This window comes from Diospyros lotus, chromosome 11, assembly GCF_014633365.1.
Source record: "Diospyros lotus cultivar Yz01 chromosome 11, ASM1463336v1, whole genome shotgun sequence".
Taxonomy (NCBI): Eukaryota; Viridiplantae; Streptophyta; class Magnoliopsida; order Ericales; family Ebenaceae; genus Diospyros; species Diospyros lotus.
In genome coordinates this window covers 4,268,535-4,288,313 of record NC_068348.1, presented here as the reverse complement: position 1 = coordinate 4,288,313, position 19,779 = coordinate 4,268,535, and the positions used below count along the sequence as shown (strand labels likewise).

Here is a 19,779-nt window from a genome sequence, read left to right as displayed (position 1 = left end):
ACGTAACTACTATCAAAACTATATATAATGCACGTCAAAGATATAGACTTATAGAGAAAGGTGGTCGATCACAAATGCAACAGTTGATGAAGAAATTAGGAGAATGTAATTATGTGGAATGGCATAGATGTGAGAGATCAACAGATTGTATTACAGATTTATTTTGGGCTCATCCGATGGCTATAGAGTTATTAAAGGTATTCCCCCATGTTTTAATAATGGATTGTACATACAAAACTAATAGGTACAGATATCCAATGCTTCAGATTGTTGGTGTAACATCCACTGAATTAACTTTTCCTGTTGCATTTGCATTCATGGATCATGAATACGAGGATAACTATACATGGGCAATGGAAAGATTACAGAGTTTGATGGGATCTAATATATTTCCGAGAGTAGTTGTTACGGACAGAGAATTAGCATTGATAAATGCAATACATAAAGTGTTTCCAAATGCTACCACTTTATTGTGCAGGTGGCATATATCAAAAAATGTACTCGCTAATTGTAAGAAGTTCTTCGATAGAAAAGAGACATGGGAGAAGTTTATATTAGGTTGGCAGCTTGTTATGTTTGCCTCAACTGAAAATGAATATGAACGTCGGCTTCATGACTTAACAGTTGAGTATCATATATATGACAATGCACTTGATTATGTGAGAAATGCATGGTTGAATAATTATAAGGAAAAGTTTGTTGTAGCGTGGACAAATAAGATAATGCATTTTGGGAATGTTACTACTAACAGGTACTATTTATAAAACTCAGATCTTATATATCTTTACTTATTATTTATATTATAATATACTCAAAAATTATGATATCTGATATATCAATATGATTTTGTTCAAGGGCTGAGAGTGCGCATGCGAAGCTGAAAAGACATCTTGGATCATCTCAAGGTGATTTTGAGTCATCATGGACAATCATCAACTCTCTTATTGAGTTATAGCATACTGAGATCAAAGGATCGTTTGAGAAGAGCTTAACATTGGTGCAACATAATTTCAAACCAGAAATTTTCAGAGAATTACGAGGTATTATCTCTAGAAATGCAATGAATATGGTGTTAAAGGAAACATAGATAGCTTAGAAAATTGGGGTGGATAAGATTTCATGTGGATGTGTGATAAGAAGTACACATGGTTTGCCTTGTGTACATGAAATTGCAGAGTTCATCATTTAAGGACGACCAATTCCCTTATCAGTTGTGCATTCTCATTGGAGAAAGTTACATTTGATGCAGACTACTTGTGATGAAGATATCTCATCTCTACTGATGATTGAGCCAGAGATAGATACCATATATAAGAAGTTTCAATTAGAAACAGAGGCAGGTAAATTGGTATTGAAACAAAAGTTGAGAGAATTAGTTGATCCTGCTACAACTTCATTGATGGCGCCAAGTGTTAAAGTTAAAACAAAAGGTAAGCCATCCTCAAAGAAAAAATATCACTTTGATAGTTCTACCAAGCGTGATCCATCTTATTTTGAAATAGTACAGTCTTCTCATGATAATACAACCCCAGTAATACAGAGTTCAAGTAAGATAGGGAAGGAATGTAAGCATTCAAAATCTCGTGTGAATGTGAAATATAGATTGCGAGGTTATGATGATTCTTTTCCACCAAACGTACAATATTTCATACACAATATTGTGAATGTAGATTGTGATGAACATTGTGGGTTTCGTGCCATTGCGGCATTACTCGGCATGAGTGAGCAAAATTAGGGAGATATTCGTCTTAACCTGATTGAAGAGTTACATGTTTTTCGTGCTGAGTATTCACAATTATATGGATTTAATATGCGTGTAGATGAGTTAATGCATGCACTCTCTTGCTTTGAGTCTGTTGCACCTCCCCAGCACTGGATGACATTACCTGACATGGGACATTTGATCGCCTCAAAGTATAATGTGGTCTTGATCCATTTGTCTAAACTTCAATGTCTTACCTATCTTCCGCTGAGATCAGTACCTTCTCCATCACTACAACACAGAATTATTAGTATTGGTTTTGTGAATGATTGTCATTTTGTTTAGGTATTCTTATTTGTTATTATGTTGTGTATTTGGATTATTATATAGTTATTAAATTGTTATTAATAATACATATTATTATTTTTCAGGTGTTTCTTAAACCAAATTCGCCAATACCTCCTGTTGTACTCTCAAGTGGCATAGATATCGAGCTGATAGTGCACGAGAATGGGAAACACCATATATAGCTAGAATTGAAGCATTTTTGTCTATGATTGACAAAAATATGGCAACTAAAGATATTATTGATTTAAGTGATGGTTGACAAAAATATGAATGTAATGTTATTGATTTAAGTGATGGATAAGAAAATTATGTGGTAATTTGTTTATCAAGTTTTATTTTTATAAAATTATAATTGTATTAGTTATAGTTGTTATTGTGTATTAAATATGTCATGTTTTTATAAAATGTGATTTGTATGCAAGTACAATTGATATGTTTCAGTTGCTTAAATTTAGGTTTTTAATATTTTATTTATATTTCTTTAATTTTAATATTTTAATTTGTTAAGTTTTTTTTAAAGTTATATCAAAATTAATATTTGTTTAGTTATTTTTTTTTTTCAGTTGCTTTAATTTAGTTTATTTAATTTTTTTGAAATTACATCAAAATTTATATTCATTTTGTTTTAATTTCTTTTCCATTGCTTAATTTTAACAAAAATTAAATTAAAACTCTCCGAACTTCAATATTCGGGGGGAGTCGATATATCCGAATCCTGTGATTCGGGAACCCGCAGCATTCCCGAACCTCTAAGTTCGGGGTCATCCTCAATCACTGAATCTAGAGATTCGGGAGGATTTGTAAATTCCGAACTCGAGGGTTCGGGAAAATTCTCAATCACCGAACTCATAAATTCAAAAGTATTTGAAAATCTCGAAGTTAAAGATTCAGGGCCATCCCCAATCACCGAAGCGAGAGATTCTGGAATTTGAGTGATTCCCGAAGGCTGCACGTCGATACCTCTCTGCCAGCATTTTTAAGTATATTAAATTTATATTTCTTAAGATACATTATATTAAATTTATATTTCTTTACTTTTAATTTGTTTAGTTCCTTTAATTTTAGTAATTTTAAAAGTTAAATCAACATTTATATTTATAATTTTTTTTAGTTGTTTTAATTTGAGTTTTCTTAAATTTTTTTAAAAGTTACATCAAAATTCATATTTTCTTTTGTTTTTTTATCTTCAACCGCTTAAAATTTAATTTGTTTAGTTAAATATAAAAGAGAAAGAAAAATTAAATAAATGACATTAAATTAAAACTAACAATAAAATATTATTACAAATCACTTAAATAACTTGATCTATTTTAGAAATACAGCCAATAAAAGTACTAATAAAAATAATTAATTGATTCAATGTTCCATCCTACTAGTGCTTGAATTAGACGTACTCATCATGCTTGAATTAGTCTTGCTCATCTTGATTGGGGGGTTGAGAAGTACGAGATGTGGAGGGTCCGGCAGCATCACACGGGGGCGATGGATTGAAGCTTGTAGAAGATGATAGAATACGGTTTACGTGGATACACGTCTCTCTCCATGCATCTGAGGATACGGGTTCAACACTTGACATGGTAAGTTGAGAGCCCGTAATGCAACATCATTACGCTGGAAAAAAAAATATCAATGTTTTTGATTTAAATAAACTATATTCAATAATAACTTAAACATAAACTTAAAATCTTACTGCTTCAGCAAGACTAAGTAGATCTTGGCCACCTCTATCGAACCCTGATCTACGTTCAGGATTTTGTATCAATGCATGAGTTAGGGGTGGCAATTCGTGTTGGCGGGTCGTAATCGTGTCGTGTCGAGACACACGTATAACACGTGTCAAGCTAACCCGAACACGACCCGTTTAATAATCGTGTCAAATTCCTTAAACCCGAACACGACACGTTTATTAAACGTGTAACACGACACGACCCGTTTAACCCGTTTAACTAAACGTGTCGTGTCGTGTCGTGTCACCTGTTAACCTGTTTAACCCGTTTAATTTAAATGGGTCGTGTTGTGTCACCTGTTAAACATGTTATTTAATTTTAAACGTGTTATTTCGTGTATAATCGTGTTAACGTGTTAGATCAACCCACTAACCCTTTTAATTAAACGTGCCATTTCGTATATAATCGTGTTAACGTGTTCGGGTCAACCCGTTAACACGTTTAATTAAACGTGTCATTTCGTGTCTAAACGGGTTAGACGGGTTGACCCGCCTAAGACACGAAAATAATCGTGTCATAAACGGGTTGACCCGTTTATGACACGAACTCGATTAACCCCAACCCTAACCCGCTTAACTCCGTGTCGTGTCGTGTCGTGTAATCGGGTCGTGTCCAAAATTGCCAGCTCTAGCATGAGTAATAGATCCATACCACGGTAAGTATTCATATGTAAAGTGCCACGGAAATTCACAAGGTCTACCGCGTCGATGTGGTGGTAATAAATGAATATCCCACCGATTCCAACTATCGTCAATAAATGCATAAATTACTCGATATGATGCCGTACCTGCACCCCGCTTAGCTTCAATAGGTGATAATGGAGGTGGAGGAATAGTTTGTACATACCCAAACTGTCGTAATACCCTCTCAGGATGGTATGGTTCGATAATACTTCCACATTTCAAACAACCCGAGAAAAATGTAATCTCTGGTAATGGGTGATGTGCACGAGCCCTCCAATACGGCATCCAAATTACCTGCAATTGTTTTTTTAATGTAAACATTAATTTTAAAATATATTAATTAATTTATAAAATCATAACACGAAAATAAAATACCTCGTCTGGTGATAAATCATCAATCTGCTCCCTCACAGATTGTAAAGTATCATTATCACGAACAGGTAACTAACGAAGAGCCCGTGGTTGTTCATCACTATATAACAAATTGTATTTATTTCTACTAAATTGAAAATGTTCATATACCCATGCCTATAAATTTCATATAAATAATTATTAATATATGTTAAATATATGTACATACATAATATAGAGTTATGAAATTAAAATAATTACCTTAAGTAAAGTAAGATATCCACTGATGCTCTTCACCTCTCGTCTACTCGCAATGCCAAGCTGTCTATATAAATATGCTAGGCATGCAGCTCCCCATGCATAACTACCAATCATACTCAAATCATCCAACAATGTCAAATAGGCCACTGGAATTAATGTACTGCTCTTACCTACAAATAAGCTACAGCCTAATAAAAATAACAGATATGCTCTATTGACATGTTGGATTTCTTCGTTGGAAGCTGAATCTGGTACATGCATGAATGTTTTTCTTAACCAATCTAACTTTACAAATGGTCCTCTATTTTCTGCTATCTGTTGGGCTGCTATATCTATTGAAATCCCAAGTAAACTAGATAATAAATCACGAGCTTCGTTACCACTCAAATGATAAGGGATAGATACGGGCCTTCCAGTGACTGGAATCTTCAAAATAGATGACACATCATATAATGTTATACTCAGCTCTCCAAATGGTAAATGAAATGTATTCGTCTTTGGCTGCCATCTTTCTGTAAATGCTGACACAATCGTAGGATTATAAAACGATACGTGCAATCTATCAAATGTGATAAACTAGAGGCCATAACGATATCACGAACACGTTGATTATTTAATGGCCATTTGAGAATTTTTAATCCATGACTTCTACATTTTAATACACCTCTTTCTTGTTAAAATAAAAAATCACTTAATTATTTCAATTATAATAATAACATTGGTGTAACAAAAAAATAATATAACTTACCTCTCCTGACTATATTGCAAACGCAACATGATTTTTAAAGCTTTTCAGAATGGATGGATCCTCGGGGCCTCCAGGTAATGGTCCAACAGAAATATCATCGTGATCGGATGGTTGCTTTTGCTGACTAGCCTCAGTAGCAATGGCAACAGATGGTGAGGCATGTGGCTCTGAAAGAGATGGATCTATTGCTTCTGATACATCTAGTGGCTCACTAGTACCCTCTACTCTTCTCCTTCTCCTCGATGCAGTGGGACGCTGTCGAGAGGAAGAAGAAAGAGCTCGTTCTTCTTTATTTCTTCTGCCGCGTACCATATCTATACAATATAACACACAAATTATTAATATTTTTCTAAAACACAAAATTAATTAAAAAAATTAATTAAGCAAGTTTCAGGGGTTGGGGTTACTCAAACAATAGGTTCGGGGGAACTCGCACCCCCCCCGAACATCGTTCTTCGGGGGAAAAATTTTTCCCCAAACAACGAGTTTCGGGGGTTGGGGCTCCCCCGAACCCTGTTGTTCGGGAACATCGCTGTTCGGGGGAAATTTTTTCCCCGAACATGGGGATTTTTCCCCCCGAACAACGATGTTCGGGAGAAAAGATTTCTCCCGAACAGCGTTGTTTGGGGGAAATTTTCTCCCGAACAACCCAGTTCGGGGGAAAAATTTTCCCCCGACAAACCCAGTTCGGGGGAACCCATCCCTCAAACGCCCAACTCTGCCAAATCAAAATGAACAATAAACAATATAAATCAAAATGTTTACCTATTTATGCAATTTGGGGGACTCCAACAGGCTGGATGAGGCAAACAAAGTGGGCGAGGCTAAGTTGGTGGCACTGTCACAGAAGAAGAAGAAGAAGGAGAGGAGAAGGAGGAGGAGAAGAATAGGGTTTGATGCGCGTGGGTGTAGTTTTTGAGGGTTGAGTGTGTGGAGGGTATATTTGGCATGTAAATGGTTGCAAAAAGGAATAAGTGTGGCTGCAAATAGTAAAATTAAATATTTTAGTTAGAATGGTTACAAAGAGCAAATTATATGGTTGCAAATAGAATTACCCTAAGTTGTTACGTTTGGACAGTTCCAAGGACAATTACGATAATCTCCCTCAAATTTATATATTTTATTGCATTAAATATTTTTATCATTAATTAATATCAATTAATTTTTTTACAATAACCAAAATACCCTTATCTTCTATTTTTTTTTTTTAATTTTGTTCCAGTAGTAACAAATAGTTTTGATTAATTTGGGGTAACAAATAGTTTTGATTAAATTAGGGTATCTTAAGTTTTGCTCAACTAGTTTTTAGGAGAGATGGACTTCATCTTAACCCACACCTTAGGTAGGTAAATCATGATATAATTTTCATATAATAATTTTAAAAAACTTTAAATCCGAGATCTTAGACATGTCCACTATCTATTTTTACCACTATAGCCATCCATAAAGTGTTATTGTAACAGATAGGTGGGGGTTGAACTCCCGATGAGCTTTGTTCTTATTTTTTTAATTTAAATATATATATATGGATACAATATTTCATAAATATATAATACTTATATATGCAAACATGGTTTATAGAAAAACATTTACAAAATATTTTTATAAATAAGTTTATATTTTTTGTAAGTTATAAACTTATTTTCAATATTTTTGAATGCATCAATCAAATATATATTTTTGGTTTAGAATTAAATTTTGTAAATATAAATATCAATATAAATATAAATATAATTTATTTAAAAACAAATAGTTTATACACACCTGATCTAATGAGAATACGATATATCATTAGTCATAATTTTTAATATTATTTTTAAAACATAAATAGTATTTAATAGTTAAGGTAAATGTTAGGACTAGTTATTATAATTTATCCTATTTATTATTATAACCTTATAGCCATTACGATTCTCTTTGGAATTCAGATAAAATAATAATGAGGTTTAATTATATAAAAATATTTATATAAATCATTCAAATTATAATAATAAGTTTCAATTATTATTATTATTATTATTATTATTATTATTTAATAAAACACTTGAATTCAACTGAAGCCACAAAAATACTTGAACTAATTTAGAAAGTAGAAAGCAAGAGCCAAGGAAGCCTCGCTTCTTATCCATTCATGGTGGGCCTAAATCCATTATCATCATCATCATTCATCACCATTCACCAAACGCCCATCGTCGCCAAAAATCACTTTAATCTTTTTTATATTCAAATAGCAAAAAATAAGTTAAATATTTTATTAAAAATTCAAAAAGATTTTACAAATGCATTTAAAATTAAAATTACAGAAGATTTAACGGAATTGAGTAAAAATAAAAAATAAAAAACGTCACCGATGAGTCAGAGTTATAAAAAAATGATTAACACAAAAGACATTAAATCTAACTTAATACCCAAAATAATAAAATAAATAAATAAATAAATAATCATTTTATTAACCCTTTTATCCCTTCCACCAAAGCCCAGGTCAAATCACAAGGGACCCCCCGGGTGGGTTTAGATGATGGGGTTGTTACTCGTTGCTCACCATTCATCAATTAAGAATCATCCTTTAGCTTTACCAAATCTATATTTTAACCTCTTTATTTATACCTTTTTTTATTTAAATATTTTATTATTTTAATTATATCTCTAAATTATACAATTTCAAATTAATTATACAACTAGATAAATAATTTTTCATAATTTAAGAATATAATTGAATCAAATGAAAAGTTTTAAAGTGTAATTAAATTAAAATTATATAGTTTAAAAATATAATTAATATAATAAAATATTTAAATATCTAAATAAAAAAACTTACAAATCCCAATACTAAAATGTGTATTTAGCCTTTAGCTTGGCCGGGGTAGCCATGTTATAAACTTGGTAGCCTCCATAAAGATACTGGCCACCGGCCAATGCCTGATCTACGAATTCTCGAAGAGCCTTCGTCTTTGTTTTCGCCATCGGCGACGGTGAGAAATAGTAGAGGAAGAGAGAAGGGACGAAGAGATGAGGAGATAGTGCCGCCAGTCAGATCCATGAAAACTTAAAGAGGACAACAAAATGACAAGAGAAAGACAGATAGAGAGAAGAACGAAGAGAACTAGAGAAGATAGTAGACCAGACATGGGGTGTTGCGTCGAGGGCACATTTCAAGTCGCCTCGAGGGGGTTTATTTCTACGCGATCTGATTTAATTTTTTGACTATTTTTACCAAAATAACCAAACCGAACCGAATAACCATTTTTTAAGAAAAGATATAACCAAATTGAATCAAACAGCTCCTTTTAACAAATCGAACCAAATTGATCGAATTTATCGGTTCGATTTGATTAATTTGATTTAACCAAACTTTTGCTCATCCTTGCTTTTCTTCAAAATTTTTTATATTTTTTAATTTAATCCACACGATTCAATTTATACAATTTTAGTTTGAATTTTTAAATTATCTATTAATTTAATTTTTTACATTAATCAATCAATTTAATTTAATTGTACTCCTCAAATTCGATTTAATCAGTTAATACATTTTAATTAATTTTATAACCGAACTGAGCATTTATCCACCCCTACTTGCAGCAAAAACATGTGCCAAGGTTTAGAATTTTTCTTTTTTTTTGAATTTTTTTTCTTTCATGTAATCATCATAAAATCAAATATGTATATATATATATATATAATAAAAAATGATAAAATTATTGTGAATTCCTTTTAGAAAAGATTGGACCGGACATTAAGAAGAGGTGGGCCTGTGAACATTATCTAAAAATAGCATCGCTTCCATGATAAAGAGACAAAGACTTGCATAAAAGATGTGAAAAAACACTTCAGAATTATTATGCTTCGAAAACCGTACGAATGTTGGTATGAAAATTATATGGTACCCAAACTCACCGGAGTAGTATTCTGTTCAATATAAAGGCATCTCATAATACATCGGTGCCTTCATATTACACAGGAGGGTACTAAAAACAGATGGTCTGGGTTTAGAACCGATCATGTGGAAGGTAAATTCAATAAAAACAACATGGATGATGTGTGATATTACCCAGAAAGACCAAAAGATTATTCAGGATGTTCCAAGGTTAAAATAAAGTACACTTCTAATATTTCGTGTATAATAAATAAAATCCCCTTAAAGCTAGTAGGTAAATTTTATAAATGACTGCAACACTTGCTCTGTTATTCATGCAGAATACTGGGCTGTTACACTAGGATGTGCAGAAATAAGGTAAGGCCATGCAAAAAAGAAAATAAAAAAATTAAAAATAAGATTAGCTATAATAAAGTTTGAAATGTGCTTATCAAAAACATGACAAGCGACACGGGGGTTTTAAAATAGTTCAAACATGCAAAAAATCAATGAAGCATTGTGAAAGTGCTAATAGATAGAAGAAATTTATTAAATAAGTAAGCAGAAGACCATAGAAAACTTGGTAACAAGCTATTGGGTATGACGTGAAATAAATAGGAATTGTAAAAAATAGGAACATAAAAAGGAGACATGGTTGGTGAAGGAAAATTCATGTATTCATTCCCAATTAAAAGAATAAATCTTGAAAATGCTGCAATTTGACGTTTTAGTTAATAATATTGGTATAAGAGTTACTGATAGCTTTTATAGAGAATGTTGTTGTAATTTCCTGAGTTGATTAATATGAAAGGGGCATACCTAACTGTGGACATCTCCCAGCCCCTCCAACATGAACTAAAACAACATTTTCTAAAGAGCCTGCAAAAAGATAAATGCATAAATGCAAACTTCTTAGAAGCCACATCAAGTTCAAAATTGGTAACCAAGCAATAGCTCAAAAACTGCGAAGTTCGAGAAGAAAAGGTTACCTGCAATACTCGTGGTATAAACCTCACAGCCAAAATAGTCAGCAGAGACTTGCACGTATTGTTTTCTAAGAAGGGAAAAGGCTGAACATAGCCCTGTCCCAGGAACCCCAATCACCACCTCATCCATCTCGAAAAGGAAATCACATGAAAGGTGATGGAGACTATATTTGATGAGTTAAGATAAAGCAGTATGCAAGTAGATAAAATGATAGAAAGCATTATTTCAAATAAGAGAGGCATTTCAAAAACTCATGGAAAATAAATTGTCTCAATGTGTACTTTCAGGAGATTGATGTATCCGACTTAAATTTACTGACCCAGACTCAATCGACTCCGGCATCATTACTGCCTCACATGACCCAGTAGTAGTAGACAAATCAGGAAAAACCAGGGTACCGCATTTACCCTCATGCAGCTTCTGTGTCTCATTGTCAGTGGCACCTTCAGCTGCAGTTGCCCCGTGCATATCTTCAACCTTAATAGGTGAATGGACATTTTGGCTTTCTACAGCTTTTGGGGACGATGCGTTGTTTTCAACAGCATAATCCAGTGTCCCCTCCTGCTTTGACACTGAATCCATTGGAAGTTTCACTTCATTTAGAGCCGCAATTGATGAGTCTGGTGGTTCCTCCTGGCCGTCACCCAAAACTGGTATATCTATCTTCTCACCGGTGATTGCAGGAGAGTCTTCTATTTTCACTTTGTTTAAAGCTGAAACTACACCTTCTGCTTCTTGTTGATCCGAAGATGGTACCACCTTCCCTATTTTGTCATTATCTGAACCAACTCCCTCCTGAACCAATAATGTCAGAGAAGACGTGATTTTCTCCACATTAGGAAATGCTACTTTATCTCCATGTACAGCCGTGACATCTTCCCTTGTCTTCTTGTACAGGAACATTGCTTTCTGCAAGTCAATCATAATCATGAAGTTAGCTTTTTTCAACCAGAGAAACATCCTACTTGTTACTTTGTTTGAAGTTGAGATCCAACCAAAGAAGAGCAAATTAAAGATTTTATATCTTTTAGAACATCAAAAAAATAAGTTCAACAGCCTGAAGTAATTCAGCAGCAAATATAAGAAGTTGAATGTTGAAACCCACACAAACTCACAAAACAAGGACAAAAACCAACAGACCATGTACATGCACAAGTACCTATGTTTGCTAGTCACACACCTACTTTTTGGCCAATGGAGAGACTGCCATTAGGAGTTAACTTTCATCTGAAAGAAGTGCACTAGAGGTGGTGGTACTCATAAATCCGCCGAGTCACCCAAAGATTTAATCTTCTAATATATAAAAATGGTCATTTCCAAACCATACTCCATTATTCAATCCCAAGACATAAGCTCCAAGATAGGACTACTAGAAATTTAGGACTATTCAAGGACAAACATATTGACCACGAGTTTATAATTATTAACACCCTGAAACCTAACAGTACCGTATAAACAATATTTTTGGTCGGAAGTTATTAGCATACTCAAGAAGGAAAACATTATTTGTTAGGATGATAAGAAATCACTCAAGCGTTTTGTTTATTCTATTTGACAAGAAAGTTGCTCAAGGCCAACACATCTACAATGTACAGATGAGTAAAACAGCATCATGTTTTCTACTAAGTATGAATGATAACATATTAATAATACCAGCACTTCTCTCATCAATATAATATTACAAGCACTACCAAACTGAATCATCCAGCAACAGTAACACAGAGAATGACTGCTATGAATTAGTTTACACATCTAGTACTCCCTTTATTTTCAAACACAATTGGCAACTTAGCATCTTGGACTTCTCATTTCAAAACATTTTACAAGACCATCAATAAAGATATACCTGCAAAACAGAATCATTTGTCATAGGAAAAAGTGAAGCCCTTGAAGTTTCATTTGAGATCTTCATTGTGGCATCTACAGACTCCTGTCACATGGAACATAGAACCTTATTAGAACTAGACAACTAACAGAAATTAATTATCAGCTAGAAATGAAATGAATACTAGTTAAAAGAGTAATCAATTCTACCTCTACAAGTAAAAATTTGGAATCATCATCCTCGGTATTTGTGTTCTGATCCATGCCAATCAACTTTGTATACTGGCCATACAACTCAGGATGCGTAAGATCTGCTGAAATGTCAAGCATGGAAAGATAAAAAGTTGAAGTAAGTGTGTCATCTTTTCTTGGAAGGTTAGGTCTCTCATCAGGAATAGTTTTGGGAGCTTCAGGAGTATTCCTTTCAAGAGCATCACCAGACCTGTTAATATCAATACTCTCAACTTGAACACCGAGTTGTTCATTATCATTCAGTTCTTGCTGTTCTTTCCTAGGCCAAACTTCATCTCCCAGTCTACGAGCTGGATAATCCTCTTTCTGAGTTGCAGCTGGCAACTCAGGGCTCACACCACCACTTTTCCCCTTCCACATGTCTCCACTGGTCTCCCATACCTGCCCACCACTTCTATTATGATCCCAATCCAGCCTCCGATAAATGTGAGATTCATCCCCAAAAACAGCATTGTTTGGATCCCATCCATGAATTGGAGGGCGTGGATCATCCACTGGATTCCGCCAACCAAGTGAATGCCCACGGCCAGAAAATCTGTCACCATCATGGACATGGTAAGGAACCCCGGATTGGTTTAGTTCCATCGAGCCTCTAACAGGAAAAATTGGAGCAGGAAATTGTGGCATAACCGGATGATAACCTACAGGAGGCGGACCATGTTGAAATGGTAGGAAACCATTTGCCATGGGAGGTGGCCAATTTGGGACACCTCTCCAAGCACTTCCATGAGATCTTCCAATGTTTGGATCACCAATCCTCCTATGACGATTGCCTGACTTACCTCTATTGTCATCATCCAAAGAGCCCAAACCATGAGGACTGTCCATCCTGAAAGGGGGTGGAGGAGGTAGAAGGGACCTGCCAGACAAGTGACCAGTTCTACTAAAAGGAGAAGAGACAGACAAAGTGTCTCCATCTGCTTGAGATAGCTCATCTCCTGGAAGGGTATCCATAGGCAACTCACGACTTCCCCTGCCATCCCTACCAGAATAGTCCTTCGCATCCATTGAACCACCACTCCTCTGGCCGGAGTCCTCAATATCAAGACTTCTGCGAACATTAGATCGCTTCAAATATCTCCGGTCAGTACTCGTTGAAGATGGTGATTTATCAACCATCGGCAATGGTGAAGTTCGAGCATCATCCCTTGAACGCCTCTCAGCAGAGAACTCAACCAAATGGCCATCATCTTTTTGAAAGGGTTTCTCAATTGAGCGAGGTAGAGAAGCCTTCTCAGTTGCTCCAGCAGCACCAGTATATTCTTTATTTCCATTATGTCTATCTCTCTCCTCATGTGCATACTCCCTATATTTGGATTCTTCATGCTTTGAGTGCCTGCAAGACAAACACCAAAAAATAATTAACAACAAAAAAGAGAATGACTTGGGCATTATGCTTGTCCACACAACTCATTGAACCCCAATATGGTATACATATATACACAAACTTCTACAGAAGTTAAAGGCATTTTCACCAAACATCATACTAAAACTAACTACCCTGACATCATGAAAGTTTGCCAAACCCCTCCCCTCCTTAACCAAATACATAGCTTAATTGTGACTGTTAAGTAAAAATCGATTTCACATAAATGCCTCAAGTATTCAAGAGAGCTTCTACAAAGCACAATATAGTCAATCCAAGTATCAAGGTCACTGTGTGACCAAGGAAGGTCATTAAGTAATAATTCACGAATTATGTGCAAACACTCTTGCAACATGGGTGGGGGGGATCGCTGGGTTGTGAGTGCCACACAGCTATCAAAATGCCAGCCAAAGTATATCCTTCATCAAACATAGCTGATACCCACCCCCCAAAGAAAAAAAATAGTAGCAACAAGAAAAAATTAAATAAGTAGCTTCTCAATTACTCTAATGTCAAATCTAAATTATGTAAATGGCTCAACTACATGAAAGAGCTTCATCCAAAACAGCATATGGCAAATCCAGGTCTCCAGAGGACAAATGATTACCCAAGGATTGCCATAGGACAATTGAACTGTACTGTGTGTGCAAACACTCCCAACACATCAGCAGGAACAAGGATGGGAAATACAAAGATAAGTTTTTTTTAATAGTCCTTTTTCATGTTTTGGCTATGAAATGTATCATGTTCATAGGGGAGCACTCTGAACCATGTTCATGTTTTGGCTATGATATTCACGGTTTGGTTGGGTTTATTGAACCATTCACTGTTTTGGTTGCTAGAATCAACCCGAAGAATGTGTTTGTTTTCAAGAAAATTGTCTAATAATAGCACAATTTCAGGAAACAAGTGAATGTCATGTTCAGAGGGTTGCCCTCAGAAAAATAAAATGATATGAACATTGTTCTGTCTTCAAATGAATCAAAACGCAAGCAAGCAGGGTTTAACAAAGACCAAAAGAGAAAGAAAAGCTGTACAGAAAAAATTAAACCACCATTATCACCCATACCTACAAAACAATATATATTTGGTAGGGTGGTACAAAACAAACTCACAGTTGATACATTTTCAGTGTTACAGGAGTGAGTAAAAAATACCTGTAATGTTCTTTTGCAGTATGAGAACTAGAGCTAGGGGAACTCCGTCGTCTGCTGTGGTTTTGAGCAATTTCCACATCAACATTTCGAGAGTAAGACCTTCCCCTATCACTGACTGACTCTACTCTAGCAGTGCTCATAGATTTCTTTTCAGAGTCAAGATGTTGCTCTTTGGTACTCCGGGATCTAATATCACTGTGGTCATCTTTATCACTTGTTCTTCTCCTCCCTTTGTCATCTTTGTATCTGGTACCCCGATCATCAAAAATTGGACTAGCATCACGGTTATTTGATTTCATCTGATGAAATTGTGCATCATTACTTTCCTCCCTCAAACTTTTGATATCAGACTTATCACTTCCATGATCTCTTGAGGACCGTTCATCCCGATACTTGACATCCCGGAATCTCTTATTTTTTTCACCATCATCTTTTTGCTTCCCTTCCCTGTGTCTACTATCATTGCTGACATCTTCCCTATTCTTCTCTGGCCTCCTACTACCATCACTGTTGCCATCTTCAAGATAGCTAAGTTCTCTCAGTCTATCATCCCTGTCACCATCTTCATGATATTTATCATCCCTGTGTCTATAATCCCTCTCACCATCTTTATGGTATTTATCATCTCTGTGTCTATTGTCTCTATCACCATCTTCTCGATACTTATCCTCCTTGTGCCTATTACCTTTGTCACTGTCTTCTCGGTACTTGTCATTCCTGTGCCTAGCATCTCTGTCACCATCTCCACGGTACTTGTCATCCCTGCGCCTATTATCTCTGTCACCATCTTCACGGTACTTGTCATCCCTGCGCCTATTATCTCTCTCACCATCTTCTCGGTATTTGTCCTCCCTGTGTCTATTATCTCTATCACCATCCCTGTGTCTACTATCTGTCTCAGTATCATCCCGGTACTTATCATCTCTCTGTCTATTAGCTCTATCACCATCTTCACGATGCTTATCACCAGATCTTCCATCCTTATGCTTCTCATCCTTGTGTCTTCCATCCTTGGAACGCTCACCCCGTGAAGATAGTCTCCTATCTTCACTTTCTTTTACATCATCTTGACATTTATCCTTGTCACTAGAGCCATCTCTTCTCCTCCTCATCCGTTTCTCAAGTTCCTTCTCCAACTCAGGATTTCGTAATTCATCTTGTATATGCCATTCTAAGAAAGGAAACAAAATCAGATGATTGATTAGCAAAAATATTACAGACAACCAAACCACAACAACATCATCTTGTACTGTAAACCAAACAGCAATATAAACACCAAAACTTTGGAGCAAAGTAGCTTGATAAAATCTTAATTTTGAATAATATTAGCAGTACAATATGTAGCATGCAATAAAGCAATCACATAACATGACTTAGACTTGCAGATAGCCATCATTAGCAATAACAACTGTGAATGAAAAGTAGGGAAGGAGAAAAAGCAGCTTGTTAGAGTATAGATATTTAAAGCTGCTACAAGCTTGAGACAGTATCAGTTGTCTAGCAATGCAACTAATCTAATATTAAGAAATGATGCAGCCTTAAAAACATGAAACCTTTTAATGTGCAAATGAAATTAAATATACTGGGATAAAATGCATAAACTTAAGCAGGGAATCCAACAATTGAGTATAACCTCCATCTTACCACATTGACCCAAACTTAAATCATATGACCCTCCCACCATTTCAAACTTGCCAACTTGTCAAATATAGTTAATGAAAATATAAATCACTAAATTCAAGACCAATTTATATATACTACTTATGACACAATTAGGATATTCTTTTACAGAATCCAACAAGGAAATAAAGATCCTAATAGCTGAATAAATACTAAAGAAAAAGGTAACTGCAGAAAGGGAAAAACATGAACATAAAGCTGGTTCTACATAATGCTTGAAAAGAAAAGAAAAAAAAAAAAGAACTACTTGTGAGAGGAACCATGTCATGCATTCAATGAGCTCAACTTTTTCACGTTTATCTTCTTTCTTCTCTTATATTTAACTGTGTCAGAGTACACCTCTTGAGTTCTGAAGACAACTACAACCATGCTAGAACCAATTTACCATCAGAAGATCCTTCATTACTAGAACTAACTTCCGTCAATTGGAAGGCAGTTCTTCTATAGATAAATAAAATTTTTGGCCTAGCAAAATTGTTACCTCATATAGTAAAAATCAATATTGCCCATGAACTCATGGGTCTCCTCCAGATTTTTCACACTCGAGTATCAGAAATTGCATCACATGTGCGTGCATCATGGAGAATCATAAAACAAATTAGAATTTCTCAAATACACGGTTTTACCCGTGGTAGATGCCCAGTTGAGAGTAAATTCTTGATGCATTCTCTTCCTCTACCCATATCTTCTCATAGACCAACAAAAAAACCCTGTTACTGGATTCTTAAATTATGTGTAAAGTTTTTGGTCTTCCCAACTTCATATGAAGAGCATTTCAGTTGCTATCCAACTTCAGCAAACCAGAAGACTTACCACGGAAATGTCAACTTGAAAAACATATATTGAAAATACAACTAGTTGTTACCTTACCAGTATTTTCTCTACCACGCTTGACTTGTCGCTCTTCACCAATATCCACTGAATGAGATTCTTGTTTGATGTCCTGAATCTTCCTCTCACGTTCCTTGCTTGCCTCCTTCGAATCCTTGTACTGTTGACCCTCTTTTCGCCCAGAATCTTTTTCAGACTTCCGCTTCGAATCCACTCTGCCGGAATTCTTACCCTCCTCTTTCTCCACCACTATATCCACACTCTCGTCTTTCTTCTCGCTCGCACCATCGTGCCTTCTACTACTTTTGCTCTTTGAATCACCCAAGGCTTTCGACTTTGAGGTTTTCTCTCCGTCAATCCTTGAACTCTCCCCTTTAATTTCCTTTTCCACCGCCACACCATCCCCACCGCCATTCCACCTATCTGACGCCACACCAACATCGATCTTCTCTTTGCGCCGCTTCGAACCCTCGTATTCCTCAGGCGAATCGCCATTATGGTAACCAGACGGATCCTCAACCAACGACAGCTTCCGCTTCTCACTGGAGCCCGAATCCCTAGAAACCCTAACTGAACCCTCCTCTTTCCCGCTCCTATCCTTCATCTTCACATCCGAGTCCGAGTCCGAGTGCTCTCTGGCGTCCCTGGAACTGTGCTTGCTCTGCTTGTGCGATTTGTGCCGCGAACTCCGAGGCATAACTGCTACAACCAGAACGAATTCCAAAAACCAAAAACCGGAAATCCAAAACCCTAGTTCGCAACCTCGACCTCAAAACGAGAACAATCAAACAGACTTCGCCGCCAACAGATGCCGCCGGTCAAGTACCCCGCCGGAACCTGAAAACCGCCGCCGATGATGTCACCGACAATCCGACAGTTCCGATCCGATCGGTAAGTTCAAGCGCGATCAACGACGAGTGAGTCTACGAAGGATGTTGAACTACAGACACAGAAAACAGACAGCGCAGAGAGAGAGAAGAGAGAGAGAGAGAGAGAGGAAATCGCGATGAGACCTGGAAATTTTTGGAGGAGTCGATAGAGAGAAATCGGAGGCGACCCATCGTTGCTTCGAAATTAAGATGGGATTCGTATACGGATAGCCGATGATGAAATGACAAGTGTGCCCCTCGGCGGTTGCCCTAATTACGGTTTTGGTGGGTTACTTCATTCTTTTAAATGGGATTGGATACAGTGTCGTCAATCCCACTCCCATATTGCTGAATTTGTGGATTTTCAATTTCACATATATTTCGTTTTGGATGTTTGTACGGCGTTTGGTAGCAAAGCACGTTTTTGCTACAGTTAAATTACATTTCTTTTTAAAAAATAAAATTTAGTAAAAATTGTATAATACTGGAATACTAATTAAATGCTTATTATTCATTTTTAATATAAATAAACACAACATTACACTTACTTACTAAACATTGTTTTCATTAATATCACTTTCACATTGTAACAATACCAAACAAACCTTATTGTCGTGGAAAAAAAAATAATTAATGACCTTAATATTTACAAGGGTGTTAAAAAGTAAAAAATCCGTTTTACTCTTTACTCGTCTTTTTCTATATTCACGTGTCTTGGCAAAAATTTAAATTGCGTTCTCTTTACTGTTTTCAAGTCATTTTTAATTTTTAATTTTTTAAAATAATGAAAATACGTTCTCTTTACTGTTTTTAAAAATACATTTTTGAAAATAAAAAAAAATTATAAAGACAACTCAAAATAACAAAAAGTTATTTTGAGTGTTTTTATCCAAACAAACTCTAAACTCAAAACACATTTATGTATTCATATTTTATTATTATAATGGAAAAAAATATTACAAAATTCATTAACTTTAAAATGTATATATATTTTTAATAATATATTAACATTAAATATTTATAATTTACTGAATAGTCAAATTTATTGAATAAAATATCATTAAAAAAACATTTTCAAAATTTCAAAAAGAATGCGTTTTTTAATTTTTTGTTTTGAAAAATAGTTTTTCAAAATAACAA

General features: G+C 35.3%; 2 protein-coding genes across 3 annotated transcripts in view; both read right to left on the bottom strand.

The window, feature by feature from the left end:
- The window catches only part of LOC127812600 (uncharacterized), a 96,680-nt gene extending 85,879 nt beyond the window's left edge, over positions 1–10,801 (bottom strand). Inside the window, exons 1-3 of the mRNA XM_052353036.1 lie at positions 10,663–10,801; positions 10,493–10,552; positions 4,033–6,134 (exon numbers count right to left, since the gene is read on the bottom strand). Coding sequence (XP_052208996.1) covers positions 5,830–6,134; positions 10,493–10,552; positions 10,663–10,789 — 492 coding nt within the window. The 5' untranslated portion in view covers positions 10,790–10,801 and the 3' untranslated portion in view covers positions 4,033–5,829. The remainder of the gene's footprint in view (positions 1–4,032; positions 6,135–10,492; positions 10,553–10,662) is intronic.
- A 67-nt stretch (positions 10,802–10,868) lies between these two features.
- LOC127812594 (uncharacterized) lies at positions 10,869–18,841 on the bottom strand. Of its 2 annotated transcripts, none has more exons than XM_052353028.1 (5): positions 17,810–18,841; positions 15,260–16,430; positions 12,695–14,072; positions 12,507–12,590; positions 10,869–11,569 (listed from the first exon to the last, which is right to left on the bottom strand). In XM_052353028.1, the coding sequence occupies exons 1-5, from the start codon at positions 18,465–18,467 to the stop codon at positions 10,931–10,933; spliced, it is 3,930 nt and encodes a 1,309-aa protein (XP_052208988.1). In that variant the 5' UTR covers positions 18,468–18,841; the 3' UTR covers positions 10,869–10,930. The 2 variants fall into 2 exon arrangements, with proteins under 2 accessions (XP_052208988.1, XP_052208990.1); XM_052353030.1 differs by having other exon boundaries at positions 17,805–17,951.
- Between the last annotated feature and the right edge of the window lie 938 nt (positions 18,842–19,779).

Bases quoted from the DNA above. Each gene is read 5' to 3' on its own strand.
- LOC127812594 (XM_052353028.1), bottom strand. From the start codon at position 18,467: ATGCCTCGGAGTTCGCGGCACAAATCGCACAAGCAGAGCAAGCACAGT. The intron at 16,431-17,809 runs GTAAGGTAACAA...TTCCTTTCTTAG, and splicing joins GCGTGGTAGAGAAAATACTG to AATGGCATATACAAGATGAA. The intron at 12,591-12,694 runs GTAGAATTGATT...TCCATGTGACAG, and splicing joins CCAAATTTTTACTTGTAGAG to GAGTCTGTAGATGCCACAAT.